The sequence below is a fragment of the Paramisgurnus dabryanus genome, chromosome 20 (assembly GCF_030506205.2).
Source record: "Paramisgurnus dabryanus chromosome 20, PD_genome_1.1, whole genome shotgun sequence".
Taxonomy (NCBI): domain Eukaryota; kingdom Metazoa; phylum Chordata; class Actinopteri; order Cypriniformes; family Cobitidae; genus Paramisgurnus; species Paramisgurnus dabryanus.
Window position 1 is genome coordinate 7,051,944 of NC_133356.1, and position 23,132 is coordinate 7,075,075.

At 38.6% G+C, this 23,132-nt stretch overlaps 1 protein-coding gene across 5 annotated transcripts in view; it reads right to left on the reverse strand.

Moving 5' to 3' along the window:
* The window catches only part of LOC135786666 (arginyl-tRNA--protein transferase 1), a 121,612-nt gene that overhangs the window by 64,198 nt on the left and 34,282 nt on the right, over positions 1–23,132 (reverse strand). For all 5 annotated transcript variants that reach the window (XM_065296164.2, XM_065296163.1, XM_065296162.1 and 2 more), the window contains one exon: positions 13,934–13,966. In XM_065296164.2, the coding sequence (XP_065152236.1) occupies positions 13,934–13,966 (33 nt within the window). The remainder of the gene's footprint in view (positions 1–13,933; positions 13,967–23,132) is intronic.

Genomic DNA, 23,132 nt, shown 5'->3' on the forward strand with positions numbered 1-23,132 from the left:
GATCTGATTGGCTGACGCACGTGTTGCCGCTTGAAAAGATGAGAAATGTTCAACAATTCAGTCCGGCAACGCATGACGTCATCCATTAAAAGTGAAAGGGAAGTGTCAACGCTTACGCCTCGTGTGAATGTACCGTGAATCAGTGGCGTAGCCGGCATCTTAAAGCGAGGGGGACAGGGCTTTCAGTATATAGATCGTCCGACCGACCGACCGACCGTCAGACAGACAGGGCTCTATGCTCAATCTAGTCATTTATATAGATCAGTGGGTTCAGTAGATCAGATAAATTGGTTCATGAATGCTTTTTTTCCTTTGTTCGTTGTTTGATTAACATTAGAAACAGACAGCATAACGCTGCATTCACACCAACCGCGGTAGAGGTGTCAAGCGCGAGTAATTTCAATGTTAAGTCAATGTAAAGACGCGTTTATGCACGTCTGGAGGCCTTGCGGCGTGAATGAGGTGTTTAGCGTGGAACATCAGATGCAAATCCACCTTTTTTGCGCGTCTAGTTTGTGTGAATGACGCGAATTGAGCGTTGCCGCGGGAAACACGCAAGTTGAAATATCTGAACTTTGGCGGAAAATCATGCCGCGTTAACCAATCAGGAGCTTGCTCTAATAGTGACATGATTACAGGAAGTGAGCAGAGTCGCAAAAGCCCCTCCTATGATGCGAATTTCCACGTGAACGTCTCGAATGACTAGAATTTCATGCGCGAATGAAGTGAGTAAACTTAAAATGTTCAAGCGTCCAACATGTGAATAGCGTGTTTTTCCCGCCTCTACCGCGTTTGGTGTGAATCCAGATTAAGAGTACAATAAGTACAGAGATTCAAAATAGTTTTCTTGCATAAATATGTCAGTTCACACACACAAAAAAAACTCAATTAGCATTCTGGAGCCTTGGGATGCGACAATACGGCCATGCGCGTCAAATGGGTGCGAACACACTTTATTTTAAACAGTGTCTTACGCCGATTATGCTTAATAAACTGATAACACGTGGGGTCATGTAAACGCGTAAAACTGTTTTCTTTAATCGAGGAAAATTCATAAACGGCGTAAGCAAAAACCGATCGGCACAGGTAGTTTTTTGCTCATTACGCCGATTTCGCTTGGCATGTAAACATCTTAATCTGCTTTCTCGCGGTTTTGTCCATGTGCGCATGTCTCCGTGTATGAAAGATAAACGTCACACGCGGAAGAATGCGCAAAGTAACGCATAAAAGTCTCCGCTCGACAAAAGCAGTTGGCAGAGAAAATGTTAAAATAGAAGCTCATGTTACATTTACAGGTTCTGCACACACGAGAAGAGATACAACAGTACAGCTTAAGACAGATATACCGTTGACTTTTTGAATGAATATTGTGTACTATAGGTGGTGACGTCACTGCCTGCGAGAAAACTGATAAGTCTTCAATTCCCATGTAAACACAGTTGTCTGCATAGCCGGTTTATTGATTTGCATGTAAACGCATGAAAACAGTTTTCTGTAATAAGCAGATTTTTGATAGTTATCCGCTTATTCTGTGCATGTAAACATACTCAGTAAGTGAGTTAATCTGTTTTGCGTATTCTTGTGCTTTAATATTGAAATTGGCAATACCTGAAAGCATGTGAAATGACCGGTTGTGCCGACGCAGCACTGCGTTTGAGACGACGCAGTAACAGGTCTACGCTGTTCCCACTCCCGGCCTTCGACTTTCAAGCTCAACCAGACGCATATGTGCGAAATATCCTTCACCTTATAACGCTCACTTGTGATTGGGTATATGTTACTTCACTCAAATCTAAGCAACAAACAAAAAACATGGCCGTGAATGGCGGCGGCGAGTTGAAAAGTGCAAGGGACAGAATAATTTCAAAGTAGGGGGGCATGTCGTACGTTTTTTACATTTAAGTATTTCTGTGCAATGCCAGCCAATATCGTGCAGCCCTACTTAATATCAATGTTTTTGTGTGTGCACATGTACAAATGAGGCAATCAATGCTTGAACAATGTGTGCTTGCTAAAAAACTCATTGTGTACAGTAGCCTGATAATCATTCCCAAATGTGACTGAGAGTTGGGGTGTGTGTTTGTAGAGCAGGACGTCACTGTCGGCACGCATAAATGAGAAGAGGCATTTTAATAAAAATCCTCACATGAACAAAATCAATCTTCACACGGGCAAGACGGGTACTGGGGCCCGGTTTTACCCTCTGTGAGCAAACGTGCACGTAAATCAGGTTCAGCAGAGGCCCCCCAAAAAACACAACTACTGTTGTGTCTGAAGATGAAAGCTTTTATGTGCACCTGAAAATACGTGCGCTGTTTTGAGTGGCAGTAAAACCCCAAAAAACGTTACCTGGCCGAGATCATATATCCCTCTCGAACCTTCGTGCTCCCTTTTTTCAATCATGTGGCTTATCGAGGAGGTGCTTTATTCACTCTATTGCACCAATGAGACTTCAAAAAGCTCAGCGGGAGGGGGCGCAGCCGTAACAGGATCTCTCCGCGGGCCCCTCGGCCCATCTGGGTCCGGTTAGCCCTGCAGGAAGGCAGCTAGTTATCACAATAGCGGGGGAGCGTCTCGGCCAATCCGTTTGGCCTAAAAGCCTTCGGAGTCCTGCACCGTGCCACTGACCTTCAAATTAAAACCAACACAAACTCACGGACAGAAAAATCACAAACGCTAGTCACTGCTCCGAACACACACTGACCGTGGAAAGTGGCTTTTTAAAAACAACATTTCGCTCCAACGCTCATATGCTACGCTTCATAACGGACCCTCTACCACCTGAAAAGGTTTTACAGTAAACCCCTCATTTCCCCCAGCGAAGACCACATTCCACATGTATACTTAAGTTATTTTCATTTGCCGTGCACGTCCAATGGGTTGACAGTTCAAACTAGCTGTCAGTCTTAAGCACACACAGCCGGTCGAGATGAAGGCGCTTTCATAAAGCGGCTAACAGTGATGATTAAGGGCTTGCGATGAAATGGAGAGCCACGGGTCTTTTTTCTCAAAGCCTGGCTTTTAGCACCACATGTGCCGAGCACCAGTACGTCTTATGAGTTTGACAGGGCGACCCCCGTTTCTGTCAGAACCAGACCAGACTCAACGGCACGTCTGTCACACTAACTGACCGGCCGGCAGCACAGAGCCGATTAAAGAAAGTTAAGCTCTCACCACCACCTGACAGCCACCCATCTTTCATTCATAATGATGTTCTAGACATGTTTTTTCCTTTCCTTCAGTGATGTTTTAATGAAATGCAGGTATTTCTTAAATACACATTATTCAAGGGGTCATTTTAAACAAAAACGGGCAACTAAATCCCTTATTTTTTCTCAAAAGGCCATAAGTAAAGTGTGCATACAATCAATAACTGTAGGGAGGTAATTTTGCCATTTATAATGATGTGATTCTGGGTGGCGCGTTGGAATCATTTTATAACCTGAGATTAGGGCTGTGAATCTTTGGGTAGACAGCGAATCGATTCGATTCACGATTCAAAGGTTTCCGATTCGATTCAAAAACGATTTTTGCTAACCAGAACGATTCAATTCGATTCGATTAACAATAAAATTTGATTTGATTCGAATATTAACGATTCTGTTCTATAAATTAGTATACATCTGCATCTGAGCAAATAAAAGAAATATTTGGGAAATTCATGACCATTTAATAGATTTTCATTAACTAGATTCAGGACTTTAGTTTAATAGCTTAACTTCTTAGGACTCAAAATACATTAAAGCAAGTAAACCAAGAAAAATAATACTACTTCTACATATTCAATGCACCATAAACGTTTATTGTAAACATTGCATACATTTCCTGAAAATTTAGGAAATACAGCAAAGTGTGTAAATACAGCAAAGTGTGTAAAGGAGTAGGACCCTTCTAGGAGTAGGACCCTAAAATACTAGCTGCTTTAAGTGCAGGTATGTCTATCTTAATGGCATGGCATCTGCGGAGATGGTTGCTAATAAGGTTCATTGTATTTCCAATGTATTTTAACTCAGATTTACAATGTCTGCAAACTGCAACGGACTTCGGACAAAAAACTGAAGTAATCCCAAACCTTTGATCTCATGTTGGCTGGTGCGTTGTTCTCCTTCGTGTCCCTCCATTTGTGCACTGTCTGCTGTGTTTATTCAAATGACAGCAAACAGGCGCGCCGCAAATTGAAGAGTAGTGACGTAATCCACTGCTCATTTTACGTCGCAGATGTAACTAATTTAAAATTTATTTATATATTTTTTATTATCCATCATATTCGTTATATAATCACGATTCATTCGATTGTTAAATATAAAATCGAAACAAACGATTCACGATTCAAAAATCCAGGTTTCAAGATCGATGCATATGCATCGGCAGGATTTGTAATCGATGCATCGAGAAAACGAATGAATCGTTACACCCCTACCTGAGATGGTGTTTTCATTCCAATATAGTTTTTGGTACAAAGAGACGCATTAAAGGTGGTGTGTGTACATTTTAGCGGTATCTAGTGGTAAGATTGTGAATTGCAACCAACAGCTCACCCCACACTTTCAAAATGCATATAGTAGCCGCCACCGGACAATCATGGCATCAAACAACAAAGGGAAGAAACACGTTCTGTAGACCGCCAGCCTCTTTCAATAAGGGTTTTTTTTTTAAATCTGGTTGTCATAAATAATTTAGCACCGTCCACTCCATTAACTGACGAGAGAAGGATGACATGAACTCCACTGCTTCACTCCCATTGGTAGTCGCTCTCGAAAATCACTCATCATTTGTATAAAGTTAAAATTCTCATACTTTTCTTGCGTTGCTGGTAGGGATGCTCCAATCGATCGGCCGATAATGCTTGCTATGCTTCTCAATGAATTACGGTGAAATGCCGCTACATCCAAAAAGCAGGGGGCGCTCTCATGCAGAAACTCAAAATGCGCTGTAGACGAAAAACAATAATACACATCCAGCCATGATGACACGCAGCTCCAGAAAATGGCTTAAGAATATATTTAAGTTGCTGTTCTTCACACCCTTTCATGTATTTTCATGATAATAAAGAATATGTATAATAATTATGTTTGACTAGTGTTGCTTTTTCAAATGCATGTTATAAACTATTTAAACTAACAGCGATTTCGGATCGATAAGGACTTACTGATCAAAAGCTGTAGTACATGAAATAGCTGTGAATAAGATCGACCGTCCGATTCAGAGTAGTGCTCGGCCACGTATTTTTAGAGCATTTATTCGGAACACCCCTAGTCACTGGACACGCCCATACAGTCGCCAACAGACCCTTTCGCTCGTGCCGTAAGTCGCCAAGCTTCCATTGAAATGAATGAGATCGCGTTGCTCTGCTACTGTTACTCGCTGACAGTCTGAATGGGGATTTAGGCCGTAGCTGTTTTTATCCTAATCCAAACCTAACCCTAAACCCAACATCATCTCTCAACACCTCTAACCAGAACCGAGCAGGGGATCTATACAGTCGCTTCAATTGTTTCCAATGGAAGCGCCGCGCTTTTCAAAAACGGCAGCACCTGGCGCTTTTTTCCACGCTGAACGCTGAGCGCTGAGCGCCAAAAGTTGAAAAATGTCACGTCTCACTTGGCCATCCAATCACAGTGGAAAAGGGGCGGGACAAATATCACAACCTAGGGACGGAACACACTCTGTATAACAGTTTGTCCATTAAGGGCTACTGTAGAAACATGACAATGACTACAGTATGTAGATAAAATGGCTCATTTTAGGGTCATAAAAACAATACAGATACAGGTCTCTATACACCACTAATAATATGTATATATATTTATTGCATTTCTGTCAAGAGATCCTTTTAACAGTTACACATTGCACCTTTAAAGGGACACTACACTGAAAATATGACAATTTTTCAGCTCCCCTAGAGTTAAACATTTGATTTTCACCGTTTTGGAATCCATTCAGCTTATCTCAGAGTCTGGCGGTACCACTTTTAGTATAGCTTAGCACAATCCATTGAATCTGATTAGACCATTAGCATCAAGCTAAAAAATAACCAAAGAGTTTTAATATTTTTCCTATTTAAAACTTCACTCTTCTGTAGTTACAACGTGTACTAAGACCGATGGAAAATTAAAAATTGCGATTTTCTTGGCTTATATGGCTAGAAACTATACTCTCATTCTGGCGTAATAATCAAGGACTTTGCTGCCGTACCATGACTGCAGCAGGGGAATGATATTACGGAGCGCCCGAAAATAGTCCCCAGCTATTGAAAGTTACCAAGGGGACTATTTTCGGCTCCTGCGTAACATAAAATCTCAAATGTTTACCTCCAGGGTAGCTGGAAAATAAGCCCTTTTTTCAAAAAAAGTGGATTGTTCCTTTAAATAATGCAGAAGTTCGAATACCTTAAAACCATAAACAGCAATAAGCATGAAATCTGCTATAATGTAATCAAGATAACTTTATGTTCCTAAGAAATGTACTGAAGCAAATGCCCTAGGAAAACGCTCTGTGATAAAACCCATTCAATCCTATCCATGGGTGATCTGACCCTAAGGGTTTGTTGCAACCGCCCAGTGTTCATTTCAAGTGATCTGCCCTCTGAAGCGAGCAGGGTCTGCACATTCTTAATTTCAAATTTAACCCATCCACATACAGCCTTGAAATGATTTCACAGTAAAAGTCTCAGGCATGTTTATGTAGCCATGACCCTAGCGAGGAAAATGGCGTCACCTTGACCCGTAAGTCGCACCGTCGGACAGCCTAATGACTGGGCCTGTGCCACTGTGAAGGCAAACACACACAAGAAGCCAGTGAAAGAGGCATGGGCCCAAATCACAAACATATGGTACTTCGTTTCTCTCTGTCGGTCTTTGTTTGTCTCGCTTTTCCCGGCCGTGTTGTTGGCGTGCTATGCGTCTGTGTGCTGTCTGCCGAGTGGACAGCAGCAGGCTGTTTGTCAGGCTGAAGGCTAGTTAACATTCCTTCACCCTGAGTTATATAGTGACCTTATTACTTCTTGACAACAACAGCAGATAACACATGCAGTAAACCAGTAACCAGACAATCTCATGCCATTACACAAATAGGCTGCACGAATGTGTGTAACACAGTACAGTCCTACATAGCATACTTCAGTGGTCGTCAAAAAATTACCTAAACTTGGCAAAGACCCTGAAGAGGCACAGATAACATTACGAGGCGAAAATGTTACCCGAGTCATGCAGGTACTGTAAACACACAGCGCTCATTAAGACGCAGTGCTCAGCGACGGCTCATTTAACCCCACGTGGAAACAGCAGCGTTCAATTACCGCTGCCATTTTTCTCAGGGTCGGGACTCACGGCATGCCGTCGCACGCTCGTGTCCAGACAGCGGCCTCTCTGCAGCACAGATGCGGTTTCTGTCCTCGATACCGCTTTGATTATATCATGTGTTTATTAATGTGTTAATGATTTCATCGTGTTTCCTTCTAGATACGAGCTCATGTGTCGCGTTTGCCTTTAAACTTGCTGACACACGGACAGCTCGCGGCTAATTGCTACGGTGCTTTTCACAACTTGTTACTGGGATTGAGAAATGATCACATAAGTCACACCAAGCGTGTGTGCGGAAAAGCAGGAATATGGGGTTCAAGGTCTATAAAACCCTGACGACTAATTACACCACAGTGCTGTTAACAAGCACTTCCCTCAGGATAGACATTGTAGGTCAATAAAAAGACATTTAAAAAAGCCAATCAGAAACAGACAGAGAAATGCAACACAGGCCTGTTTTTGAAGAAGGGCATTTTAGTGACGCAAAATAGGCGGATGACTGATCAATGAACACGCACCTAGATAAATACAACCAGAGACTAATACACCCTAATAGCGACTCTAGAAATATATTTGTCTTTGAGGATAAAGTTCAAATAGTGTTATTGTTCACGCATCTAAGAAAACGGATGAGCCAAAAGCGTACACGCCACGGTTTTGCATCTGATGCTAAACGCTTTATCATTTCAAGCCAAGCTTACAGATGATCGGCAGGATGCAGTTGTTTACCTCATCTATGTTTATAAAGTCACACTTAGCACAACAAAGTTGTTAAACATCTTTACCTCATAACACAAATGGTTTGTAGATTACCCTTCTTGTGGGATTTAAACCAACAACCTTGTGGTTCCCAACCAAATGTTAAAGGTGCCGTAGATTACAAAAAACTGTATTTATCTAGGCATAGATGCATTATAAGAGTTCTGTGCATGGTTACGTCATGGAAACATGATTGTTTTCACACACAAAAAAACGCTGGAAAACATGCCAATCACAATATAGCACGAGGTGTACGCCCCAAACATTAAATTGATTTCAATACTGTTACAATGCTAAAAATGTAGTTGTGTCTGCTGAGTTAGCGCTATATGCTAGTTTATGTTATATGCTAACGTTTAGGCTGAAGTTCTACTATTAAAGTTACAGTTACGTTTTGCTGGTCCACACAAAGAAAACACATACTTACCACTTATTACACACACAGAACTACTGAAATAAGCCTTTTTAAAACAGCCAATCAGAGCAGAGCTCAACATTATTATTCATGACTTCTATAAATAAGGTAATAATAGACCATTTCATTCTAGCCCTAGGGTTGTAAATGGACATGTAAAACCATCTCTGGATAATTTTTGCACTTAATAAAGCATCATGGGCCCTATCTTGCACGCAGCGCAATTGACTTTGTCAGTGACGCATGTATCATTCGTATTTTGCACCGGCGCACAGCGGGTTTTTCCCTCCACAGACGCACATCGGCAAACTAGGGAATGAACTTGCGCTCCCTGGGCGGTTCAGCGCAAAAAAGGAGGCGTGTTCCAGCGCAAACCATCCCTGATGCTATTTTGCAGTTTCAAAAAACAATTGCGCTACTGACCAAAAAAAAACAGTCTAAAGTCAGTGGCGCGTTGCGCGTGGTTCATTATGCTATTTTAAGGGCGCATGCTTGACCATAATGTATAGCGTGCACAATGCGCACACACTTTGCTTATCTAATCTACACAGATGCAACAGTTATTTTTGCACATCATAAATTGTTACAATAAAAAATATTAATACACAAGATAAGGGGAATCATAGTGGTGAGCATTGTGGTGATAGTTTTTATTTATTGTGTGGCTGCGTTAAAAAATTCTCATGCAAATAACGATTAAAATATTTTCATAAGTTTGTTGTGTGGCTGTATTACGTTTATTTTATGTAAATAATAATTAAAATGTTTTCATAAGAAACCTTAATGTATATGAACTTGATTTGTAAGTTTACTTTGGGGAATGGACCTTGCTTGCGTTTCTTGGGTCCGATTTCAAAGCCCCCAAACCCTTTCAGAGGTGAGGCTGGACGCAGCGATGTCCTCTGCTGGCGTCAGGTCATGTGTGGAGGCAGATCCACCTCCCGTTACACGGCGTGCCCGATTTATGCTGGCAAGCTTGGGATTCCCCCGTCTCCTGACATCATTGTAGTGCTTGGCGCAACGATGGGGATGCCAGCTGATGAGACAATTGTGGCTATTTCCTCTCACGCCTGTTTAACCTACGCTGATTTGGGCGGGTTTCTCCCATCCCTATACAAAACAACTTCTCTGCCTTTGACTGCTCTTACAAGAATGTCGGTCTCCTCGGCTGTAAACCGCTCCTGGCGTAAGCCTGGTAAATCCGTCATAATAATAGCAACCCGCCATGGAACTTGCGCACTTGCGTTTAAAGGGAATGTTGGATAGCGTTCTGATTGGTTTATTTGACGTTACGCCCAAACCACACCTATGAATAATGAACCTACTTCAGACCAACCCCTTATTGATTTGCGCCTGGCGCAAGAGTTATTTCTCCTGCCGGGAAAATAGCAACAGCGCCCAAGATCCGCCCACAAAGTCACTTGCGCATTGCGCTTCGCACTTGCGTTTCAGATCGTTAAAATAGGGCCCCATATCTTCTATGTAGATATTAGTGAACAATATAACATTATTTCAATGCATTTTTTGGCACCTTTAAATCATTACACCATGATGCCTACATAAGTGATCGACGATAAAATATTACCTTTGTTTTAACTCTTTTCCGCCATTGACAAGTTAACTCATCAATTACTAGAAAACACTTCCCTGCCAATGACGAGTATTTCCGGCTTTCCGCAAAATCACTATTATCCACCAGCTTCCGCAACATATAAAACCAGGAAGTATCGCCCTAGGACAAACAGCTGTATGTCCATGTAAATTTTGAGGATCGCTTTGCATCTGATCTCTATCAAAAGTCCTTCACAAAAATGGAATTCTCTCAGCTTTTTGGTCAAAATTTTGTTTTTGAAGAAACATACCCATATTTGAGAGGTGATAAAAAGAGAACTAATCAAGGTAGAATGAATCATTGTTGGGTTTTTTTAAAGCAAAGGGTCTGTCCTTTCATTTGATATATTGTATGTTTATATGATTTAAGAAGAACAAAATCATGAAAAATGCCGGCGCTGGCTGGCAACTTTTTAAAAAACCGCTGGCGGGGAAAGAGTTAAAGGGGACATTTCACAAGACTTTTTTAAGATGTAAAATAAGTATTCTCTAGGGATGCACCGAAATGAAAATTCTTGGCCGAAACCGAAAATGAGGAAACCAAGGCCGAAAAACCGAAACACCGAAATAAATTATTATGCCAATTATTAGTACAAATGCATTTATGGCTATCACTGTGTACTAACTTTACTAGGGGTGTGTGACAGATCACAAAACTCACGGTTCAGATCACATTACAGTTTTTGAGGCACGGATCGGATTATTTTTCAGATCAGCAAAAAGGGGGTGGGGAAAATCTAATAACAAATAAAGAAATTAGAAACGTTTATAAAAAAGAACTAAGCTGCACATTAATAAGGGCTAACATTAGCATTAGGTACAGAAATCGAATTAAATGAGTCATAACACTGTCTTTATTGTATAAATTAAATATATTATTATTTTTAGAGCTATTTGTCTCTTTGTTAGACTTAAGTAGGTTAATTGAGGTTACTGTCTCTTTAAATAAGCAGAGACTGGTTTATGCCTGTAATCTAAAAATACACTTAAGACATAAACAAATGTTTTTATTAGAAAAATAATACTTTGGAGATAATTTTGTTTATATGTGCCCTGTCAATAACAGAAAGATTTTACGTTCGCTTGTTTGCGTCTCAATCGTGTGCACTATTGAGGGCACTTAAACGCGCGCGCACACAGAGAACGAAGGCGAATCCCAAACATTGCAGCATAAAAACGTTACGTTGTTTTTCATTGCTTTATTCGGCACATGTATGTTAATGGACTATACAGTATGAGACACATTTGCGCGACTCTCTCTAAAGTTTACACATCAAGAGTTCTGATCTTTGAAGGGCGTACTCACTGTGATGATCACGTCTGGACCGGACACAACCGCATGTGCCTCTGTGCGTACTTTAGCGCCTTTTTGCGGTTAAATACATCCAGGCCGCATACATGTTGCTTCAGACAAGCACGTGCAGGTCACGGTTTCTGTTTGCGTCATCACAACATTTCGGCCGTATTGTTTCGGTGATAAAAGTCTTTCTGCCGAAAGCCGAAAATGCTCTTTTGGGCCATTTTCGGCCGAAAATTTTCGGTGGCCGAATATTCGGTGCATCCCTAGTATTCTCCATGTCCCCAAAGTACATATGTGAAGTTTTAGCTCAAAATATCATATAGATCATTTATTATAGCATGCTAAAATTATCACTTTGTAGGTGTGAGCAAAAATGTGCTGTTTTTGTGTGTGTCCTTTAAAATGCAAATGAGCTGATCTCTGCACTAAATGGCAGTGCTGTGGTTGGGTAGTGCAAGGGGCGGTATTATCCCCTTCTGATATCACAAGGGGAGCCAAATTCCCATTACCTGTTTTTTCACATGCTTGCAAATAATTGTTTACCAAAACAACCAAAAACCAAAAGTTACCAGGTTGTTCTTTTTCACATTTTGTAGGTTGATGGAAGCATTAGGAACCCAATTATAGCACTTAAACATGAAAAAAATCAGATTTTCATGATATGTCCCCTTTAAGTTTTTATCAGTAGTAATTGACATAGTTATTTAATTACCTGTTATTAGACCTTCCTCTGGTAATTTTCTTTTATCGGTACATAAAACATATATGACCATTTTGTTCTCAGTTTTCTGATATATTGTAGTGTTGTGTCACATGATTCGCAGAAAATAAACAAATAAAATGTTAAATATATATTTTTGTTACACTGCAAAAAATGACTTTCTTACTTAGTATTTTTGTCTTGTTTTCAGTAAAAATATCTAAAAATTCTTAAATCAAGATGTATTTTCTTGATGAGCAAAATGACCTTAGAAAATAATACTAGTTTTTAAACAAAAAATATACAATTTAAGTGAATTTATGCTTAAAACAAGCAAAAAATATCTGCCAATGGGGTGAGAAAATTTTACTTGAATTAAGTGTTTAAGAAAAAAGAAATCTTATTTCACAATTTTTTTTCTCACCCCATTGCCAGATAATTTTGCTTGTTTTAAGAACAATTTCACTTAAATTGTATATTATTTGTCTTAAAACTAGACTTTTAAAACTAGACTAGAATTTTCTATTGAAAACAACACAAAAATACTAAGTAAGAAAGTCATTTTTTGCAGTGTAGTAAGTGTTATATTTACAATTCATTATTTAAAAAATTCAGATTCATATTCATGTTATTATTTAATAATAATAGATTAATTAATTAATAGTTTTTCTATCAACTCCCAATTCTAACTAAAATGTAATCTGATCTGAAAACGCTCTGCATAACAGTCCTTAAATCTAATGATTGTGTTGAGAAAAATGTACTGTTCTAGAGAAATACCCTAACATTATTTCAATATAAGCCATGAAAATCCATCATATTCAAACCATCGTACACCACATACAGCATCTCTCTGTAATGGTATCAGATGACAATACAACGCTACTCAACTTTACACATCATTGTAATATTTTTGTAGAGAAAGGCAATATGCTTTGTAATATCCTAGTTTTTAAGAAATCAAAGACAGTGATACTAAAGTGCCATGGATTACACCACACATACCACAGTGCTTAACTAGACAATATTTTTAATAATTATTCAGTACTACTGAACTTTATACTGTATATCAAAGTACTTTGGTATTTTTATCTAAACCCATCATTGTACCACGATACTGCTGCAGTATTTTTGTAACTGTACATTCGTGACAACATCCCTTTTTCTGACTGGTAAACAGATTACCAAGCCAATCCCACAACCCAACTCAAAACACCATATCGCATCAAAAAGCAAGATCTGACCTTTAAGATCCTAATTTGATGCTAAATATCCAAGCATAGCACAAGCGAGAAAGCTTAATGACGGCAGTCGGACATGACAAAGAGGGCATGACATCTTCTGCAAGGCTCAATTTCAGATCATAGCAAACTCTTTGTGTATCTCTAACATGTGTGTGTGGCCATGCTATGCTACACAGAGATCCTGATATCTGGACAACACATTTGCCTTTTTCCATTGTTCATGACAAACAAACATCCCTAACAATTACACGGTTACCCAGCGAGAAGTTTCCACATATATCATAGCGGTGAGACAAACAACATCAGTCCCTTATTGACCATTACACAGTAATTGCTAAAATATTGCTAACTTATGTGTGGAAAGCTAAAACCTTCGTCCTGATGTTGAATAAAGAGAGATTCAGTGCCAAATCATTTATGATTGCCAATACATACATATTTGCCAAAAACATTTGTGAATCTTTAATACACAGAAATGCATGATTATAGAGAGTATTACACTACTAATATGATTGATCAGTTTTTTTAAAGCTATGCTGGGTATTTCACCATGAAATCACCAAGCAAGATATATTTGAAATATGGCGAGATCTGATCACTTACCTCTAAAGGCGAATCACACAGGAATCTCTTAAACTGTAAGGGAAAAGTAAAAAAGACAGAAACATGTTACAATGACAGCTGTAAATGTATTCACATATAATGTGTAATATAATCATATTTGGTATGCAGCTTTGCGTATATAGTTGAGCACATTTGACATGACCTTTTGGGCAGTTTATTTATATCTAGATGGTGCCACTTATATGCCAATCTTACAGTAGGGCACACTATAAAAAAACACAAGCGTGTCACCATGCACACATTTTAAAATGCAGTTTTCTTTGTAGTTGTTGGTTTTTCGCACAATTCTGGTCCATCAAAACGGTTCATTACATTAATCATTTTATAAGTAGTTTTGTAAAGTCTTTAATTATGATTTATGCTATGATGATTTGAAGAATCAGTGAAAACAAACTTTCATTCGCCTTCATGTTGATTCAATTCATGTAATGATTGAAAGTAAAAGACTGGGATCGTCAACCAAAAAATGATAAACACAAGCATCATGAAACCCTTTGGAAACAGAGAGCCGCAGTCTCTTCACATCTTGTGTACTGTCATTATACAGAAGACAGTGGCCAGGGTACTGGTTTGGATATCCTTTTATCAGGATAAGAACCGAAGAACCGAAAACACAGGCTAAATTTGCATTTGGCTCTCTCCACAAAACAAACTTGCACAAATGCACCTTTTACTCCTTTGACTTTAACACACATTGAATCTGGATGTAATCTGGCAATACCAGGCTCCTGTGGTTTTAAATGCTACAAAATAACAGTGAGCAGCTTCACTTTCTGAGTAGCGAAAAGTTTGGAGAGTATTAGTCAGACTGTTACAAACTCCATCTGCTTGTTTCTGCATCTGTGCGGTTTACAGAACTAACAACATATTTAAAGGTTTTCTCCATGTTGTGTTTCATTAAAAGTTCTTAAAACAAGTTTTTCTGCTACATTAAGTTATTCAAACTACTGAATAAACTAAAGAAAAGATGTTTTAGCTAAAGCTGCACCTGAAATGGCATACTGTGACAGTATGTACCGAATTAGATGAAGTACCTGCTTTATGGATAAAAAAAGTATGTCCTTTATGTGCGAGTGCAGTATGAATACATTTAATACTGAATCTGCCATGTTTCCATTGTCATGTGACCCATTTGACCTATGATGTACTCGTAACAACAACGACCATAATATATGTGTGTTATTTGACAAGTACAATTAAATTACATTCTTGGTACCAACATCACTTAAAAAGCCACAGGATTGATAGATTTCCAGTATTTATATTTTATTAACTTTTTTATCTGGCCTCCCCTCAGCTCTCGTGGGATAGTAAAGTGTCCATCGAATGCACACTTAAAAATGTAGTCGGATGTAGTAGGTCATCCGGGTACCAGCATTGGGGAAAAAAAAAACTTTGTTGGGTTAAATGAACCTAGAAAATTTTTACATTTGACCCAGCAATGGGGTAAAACAACCAAGCATCTTAGGTTAAAAAACCCATAACAGGTCAAATTACCTCCCAAAGGGGTTAGGTTCATCCCTTTTTGACCCGACGCTGGGTTGAAAATAGCGCAGCATTTTCAGAGCCGTTGGGTTCATTTAACCCAGCAGTTGAGTTAAATCAACCCAGAAAATGTTTGTATTTGACCCAGCAATGGGGTAAAACAACCCAGCATATTGGGTTGAAACAACCCATCACAGGTCAAATTACAACCCAAAGGGGTTGGGTTCGTCCCTTTTTGACACAACGCTGGTTTGAAAATAACCCAGCATTTTTAGAGCCGTTGGGTTAAATTAACCCAGAAAATGCTTTTATTTGACCCAGCAATGGAATAAAACAACCCAGCATTTTGTGTTAAAACAACCCATCACATGTCAAATTACATCCCAAAGGGGTTAGGTTCGTCCCTTTTTGACCCAACGATGGGTTAAAAAATAGCCCAGCATTTTTAGAGCTGTTGGGTTAAATTAACCCAGAAAATGCTTTTATTTGACCCAGCAATGGGATAAAACAACCCAGCATTTTGTGTTAAAACAACCCATCACAAGTCAAATTACCTCCCAAAGGGGTTAGGTTCATCCCTTTTTGACCCAACCCTGGGTGGAAAATAACCCAGCCGTTGGGTTAAATCAACCCAGAAAATGTTTGTATTTGCCCCAGCAATGGATTAAAACAACGCTGCATTTTGGGTTAAAACAACCCATCATAGGTCAAATTACAATCCAAAGGGGTTAGGTTTGTCCCTTTTTGACCCAATGCTGGTTTGAAAATAACCCAGGATTTTTAGAGCTGTTGGGTTAAATCAACCCAGAAAATGTTTATATTTGACCCAGCAATGGGATAAAACAACCAAGCATTTTGGGTTGAAACAACCCATCATAGGTCAAATTACATCCCAAAGGGGTTGGGTTCGTCCCTTTTTTACCCAATGCTGGGTTGAAAATAACCCAGCATTTTTAGAGTCGTTGGGTTAAATTAACTCAAGCCGTTGGGTTAAATTAACCCAGAATTTTTTTTTAATTTGACCCAGCAATGGGGTAAAACAACCCAGCATTTTGGGTTAAAGTCATACTGTGGGAAAAATCATGTTTATGTCGTATTTTGAATATGTTTTAAAAGAAATTCATAATTTAACACCAATGCTGAGTATTAATTAAAACTTCCATATGTAGCATCTATGTGCATGTATATCTGTTGTCCGAGGTGGTACGAAAGAATGGACGGGACTAATTTGCATATTCATATCTATGGTATGCGCTGTGCGCTTGAGTAGAGGCGGGGGCTCATTTGCATATTCATAGATCCACGTATACTACATGAGGCAAGGCTGTAACTGAGTTACATTCAAGCTGTTTTAAGGGAAGAAAAAAATTTGTGTGACAGGTAAAACTTTTAAATATAGTCACTTTTATAAGTTGCGTTATAAATTATACATTTCTTGACTATAGGGAGACTTTAAAATAGAATTTTTTTAAGTGTATGAATTCGAACATACTACTTTCCTCAAATCCTGATTTTCAAATGGAAGTAGGCAATTTTGGACACACTGTGTCTTTGTAGTACAAAAACAGTAAACAGACAACATTTTTTACTATTACGACGTTCATGCAAGCAACCACAAACAAAACTGGAACGGAGCAAGATATTCTTCTATAAATAATCTTTGTACTTCAGGACAGCAATATTGAAACTGTTTATAACTCAAATGGCATTTTTTGCCTGATTTGTTTACCTCTCCCATTGTTTGGCAGAGGGAAAATGATGGGACATGGGAGAGGGGTGTAGTGAGTAAGTCTGGGAATTAAACCTGGCAAATGTTCTCTGCTGTGCTGCCAGGCCCTTGACAAAAGGCCTGTGGGTAACTGCTCAATAAGACAGTCATGCATATTCCCAGAAGATCCCACTCCTGATCTCCTGGAGCCTGGCAGCCAAGATCCAGTTTGATTATTGTCTCGAAGCAGACAGGATCAGTATACACACATTTATGCCATCATTCACATTTAGTACAAATGGGTAACGTTACACAAAAAAAAGAGATGCATATGAAATCAATAACAAGAGAAGTGTTACAAAGCTAACTGAAGTTTATCACACTGCAGTAGTATTAGGGAGAATTGCCTATATCTTAAGATAAAGCATCTAAAAATATTCAATATGTATTTAAACAATTATATATTGATGTTGTTCAACTACATTACTATATCATTAATGTAAATGTCCAATTATTCATTAACTTTTCAATAGCTTTATTCTCTCTCTAGTCATTCATTTCTGTTTGCCTGTCAAGTATTAAGACGTTTCAAAATGGTCTTTTTGTATAAGCAAATGGAGGTGAACTTTGACCAGAGCAGAAGTGAAACGGCTCAGCTGGGATTAAGTGCTCTGCTCATTGGAAATTAGGCAGAACGCAGTGAACGCCAGGGATTGGTCCTTAACTGAGCATGAAATCTACTGTTTAGATCAACCTACAGATTTTTAAGCACTAACAAGTTTATACGGTTCTTCATTCAGTTCACAATCTTGTACATATTGAAATATTTAACATTAACAAAGCGTTTTTTAGAAACCGCAGATTAAATTAATCTCATTTAATATCATAAATCCATGCAGTAATATTTAAAATACAAAATTACTCTGCAAAGTCATTGAAGTTTTTATGTTAAAGAAATGTTCCTCTTTCATAAAAAACATTCAGATTATTTACTCACTTTTATTCAGTCTTGAAGAAATTAAGTTTTTAAGGAATTTTCCAGGATTTTTCTCGATTTAGTCGACAGTTTCAATGCAGTTTAAAATTGCAGTTTCAATGCAGCTCAAAGGACTCTAAGGGCGCACTCACATTTCCCAAACCAAACCATGCCCCAGCGCGATTGTCACCCCTCCATACTCCCCCAGCTGCATGCATTCACACTGTACTTTTTATCGATCCGAGTCCGGGCGCGCTTTCGTCATTAAGATGCGATTGTTTTGAAAAAGCAGGAAGTAAAGCGCTTTCTTAACACTGGAACCCTCCGTAATGATAAGTCTGTGTTTTTTATTCAGAGTCGTTTGGTGCGCGATTACAGACAGCCCTCTCACATGTCATCATATTGCTTAGTAGATCTGTCACGTGTGCAGCTCGGACATTAACGTAACCCCGCTGCTTGCATTAAAAGGTTTTTACGGAGGCAGATGAAGGTGAGTGGTCGCGCAATTGACGTCTTCAACTTTTGAATTGTGCTCAGGCGCAATTGCGCTCACACCACAGCCTTCCGCGCCTGAGCCCAAGTGAATCGCGCTCCGGCCCACCTCTGCAACCCGGCCGCGGCGCATTTAACCAATCCACCCCCGGGTGCAGAACAGAGCGATCACACTAGTCAAACAAACCAGGCTTTAGGGGTCAAACGCGCCCGAGCGCGGTTTGGTTTGGATAGTGTGAGTGCGCCCTAAATGATCCCAACTGAGGCATAAGGGTGTTATCTAGTGAGATGATCGTAATTTTCGTCCCCCAAATATATATATATATCTTGTCTTGCACTAGCTGTGTGACCCACGTATTACATAATCGTGTCAAAAGGTCACGCATGACGTATGCGAACATACCGCTCCAGTGTTTACAAGTGTGAAATGATACAAATTAAAGAGCACCTATTGTTCGATTCACGTTTTTACATTTCCTTTGGTGTGTAAATGTGTATATGTACATGTTAACAATATGCAAAAGTTAACAAACCCGAAAGTAAACAATGACGCGAGTTATCGTCTCCATCGTAAATCTCTTTTCTTGGACTACAACAAACACAGATTGTAGGCAACAGTTTACCTCCTGGGATTGGTGATGTAGACAGATCGACATTATCATAATTCTTCCCGCTTGGACTCACAGCTTGTAAGTTAACTCCTGTTAGCATTGCATTGTGACCAAATCTTTTAAACATGGTAAGGAGGGTCACATTTCCATCTGACGTCAGAGGTATTCAGGCCAATCACAAAGTACAGATTAGCTGGCCATCAGGGACAAAGCGCTTTTCAAATCCGTGCGTTTCACAAAGAGGTTGAAATCTGGAGATAAAAAAATGTACGGTATGTGGAAAATAATGTGTTTTTTAATCATAAACCACGCAAACACATTGTATTATACCAAATTCACAAAATAATGTTTTTTTAGCAATGAATTAGGTGCATGTTAATGTCTTTGTGTTAGTCTTTGTGTTGGTTCGCAAGTGTGCGATTCACATATGTAACGTAAACCTTTCGACATGATTACATAATACGCAAGTTCACGCTGGCACATCACAAGGCTAGTGCGAGATGAGAAGTAATGGTTTAAAAGTACTTTTTTGGGGACGAAAATGACGATTGTTTCGCTAGATAAGACCCTTATGCTTTGTTTGGTATCATTTAGAGCCATTTTAAAGTCGCAATGAAATTGAAATGAAAAACTATATATGTATTTTTAATAGTGTGGTATTATTAACAAATGACTTATCTGTGAGCTTCATTATTTTTTAAAAATTCATGTGTGCTCATAATCTTTAATCAAAAATGCAAATCTCCTCCCCTCCTCAAAACGATCTCTCTTCACTTCCGGTCAAAAGTATGGCAGGTGGGCGGGGTCCGGGAGAAGATCGCAGTGATTAGCAATTAGCAACACGACCCAACTTCAAACGATCCAATCAGATCTCGATGGACAAATTCAAATCCAGCCCTGCCTTATTTCATCTCAAAAGCCGTTTCATTCGGATATACGTCACCACGGGGAAAATAAGGCAATCGCTACTTCCGTTTCATGGCGACTTTAAACTGCATTGAAACTTTAAACTTTTGAGGTCAACTGTTGAGAAGGTTTTCCTCCAAAAACTTTATTTCTTCTCAACTGAAAAAAGAAAGAAATAAACATATTGGATGACATGGGGGTGAAGAAATTATCGGAATTTTTTATGAAAAAATCATAAGGAGTAATATGGAGTTATATGGAATAATAATTTAAACAAAATCCAGAAAACAAAAGTGGATTTGTTTTCTCTCATTTCCGTTCTTTTCCTTCTCCTGCATTTTATACTTCTCCATTGAATTATTTTGTCTAAATTAGACAAAGTAAATACAGTTTTAATAGAAGCGATTTAGTTGAAAATTAATGCCACATGTGTAAAAACTTACAACACATTATATCAGCCTAAAAGAGAAAATCCCTGTGTGTATGTTTATAGTACTCTTAGGGCCAGATTTACTAAACAGGGCAAATTAGCGCATGAGCGCAATTCCAAAAATGCGCTGATGGGAGTGGTGATATCTGCGGGTTATTTACTAAAAAAGCGCTAATTAAATAACACAGGCGCAACAGCTGATTTCCATAATGACCAACCAATCTACTAAGAGCAGCGCAAATTAGCGCATGGTTGCAAATAAGCAGAGATGATGCTCCTGCAGGTGCATGTGATATACAGGCCGATAAATAAAGGCAGAGAGACGCGTGAACTTATCTGGTAAAATGATCCTGGAAATCCTCTCCCTTCTACCATGCAGTCTCTGATTTCTGCGATGTCTCCTCCTAGCAACAACAATTGCAGCCATTTCGAGCGCAAAATGATTTAAGACATGCTTTTTTCGGCGTTAAATAGACGCGCAAATGCCATACATAACACATGCGCAAACATTAGTAAATCGCGTTGCGTGAATCATTTAAATAGTCTCCTCCCAAAATGTTTGCGTCTGAAAGGGAAACTCCTAGAAATGCATATGCAATCAGGTCAGTCGCAAAAAGAACTAGACCACACCTTTTCAGCGCTAATGATCCACTGCGCGTCTTTAGTAAATTCCGACATCGCTATTTACCGCCAAAATGATGGTTTACGCTGGCGCAAGCGCTTAGTAAATCTGGCCCTTAATAACACAATCCTCAATCTGTGTGTAACAAAGCCCTGACATTTATTATCATTACCACGCTAATGGACAATGGAAGAGCATAAACAAACACTCTTCACTATGTGATATGACTGATCATACACATCCAATCCCAAATCATCACATGCTGATGTTTATATAAGTAAATACTGCTGTACACACATTGAGGGTCCTATCTAGACATTATTTACAGACTGTTCCAATGAACAGGAAGGTAGTAACAGTATGCTTCCTTATAAGACATCTTTCAAGTATTAGACATAACCAGAACGGCTTTGTCTTTAGAAAGAGTGTACGTGGAGTTAAAGGGATGGAAATTAAATGTGAGATGGTAAAACTGTGACACATCAGACAGAGAAAGAGTCTCATACATGAAATGTAATTCTTGCTATAATGGTTGTAACGACCCTATGGGGTGGTTTCCCGTACAGGGATTATTTTAAGCCAGGACTTGACCTTAGTTTAATTAGGAAATATGTTTTAACAAACATGCCTTACTAAAAACATTACTTTTGTGCATTTTGAAGCAAAACAAAGGGCACTGATGTATTTTAAGATATGTCAGTGCAAGTTGTTTTCAGTTTGGACAGCTCTTACATTTATTTTAGTCTAGGACTAGCCTTATCCCTCTCCGGGAAACCGCCCCATAAATAAAGCCCTCTTATGGCACCAGGACGGAAACTGTGGGGAAAGGTTGACCCTGGCAGCTTTTAATATTTATTTATTTTCCCGTTTTATGAGTTGGAGGATTTATTTATTTGCTGTTGGCCGAGTCGGGTCTGTTTCCAGGCCTGAGGGGCACACAAGTTTCTCTCAGGTGACTTAGAAAGTCAAGTAGGTCCACATCCGTTTTAATCTCAGCAACCGTAGCCACACTGTACATATTTAACATGTGCTCAGGTGTTACTGCGGCAGTAAAAACCACAGCACTCAAGAGGGTCATATACAACTAAACAGTAGCTATGAACATATAGATTGTAGATTATTGTGTGTTATTGCATTTATGACACCATTACTCTAGGGCTGCATAACAACTAATCGCAACTAATCGTTTGCAGAATAAAAGTTTTTGTTTACATTATATATGTGTGTTTGCTGTGTATAATAATAATGTATATAAATACTCACACATACATACATTAATCAATTTAAGAAAAAAAAATAGTCGTTTAATCAAATGATTAATCACAACTAATCGTTTGCAGAATAAAAGTTTTTGTTTACATCATATATGTGTGTTTACTGTGCATAATAATAATGCATATAAATACTCACACATACATACATTAATCATTAAGGAAAAAATTAAGTTGTTTAATCAAATGATTAATCACAACTAATCGTTTGCAGAATAAAAGTTTTTGTTTACATTATATATGTGTGTTTACTGTGTATAATAATAATGCATATAAATACTCACACATACATACATTAATCAATTTAAGAAAAAAAAATAGTCGTTTAATCAAATGATTAATCACAACTAATCGTTTGCAGAATAAAAGTTTTTGTTTACATCATATATGTGTGTTTACTGTGCATAATAATAATGCATATAAATACTCACACATACATACATTAATCATTAAGGAAAAAATTAAGTTGTTTAATCAAATGATTAATCACAACTAATCGTTTGCAGAATAAAAGTTTTTGTTTACATTATATATGTGTGTTTACTGTGTATAATAATAATGCATATAAATACTCACACATACATACATTAATCATTAAGGAAAAAATTAGTCGTTTAATCAAATGATTAATCACAACTAATCGTTTGCAGAATAAAAGTTTTTGTTTACATCATATA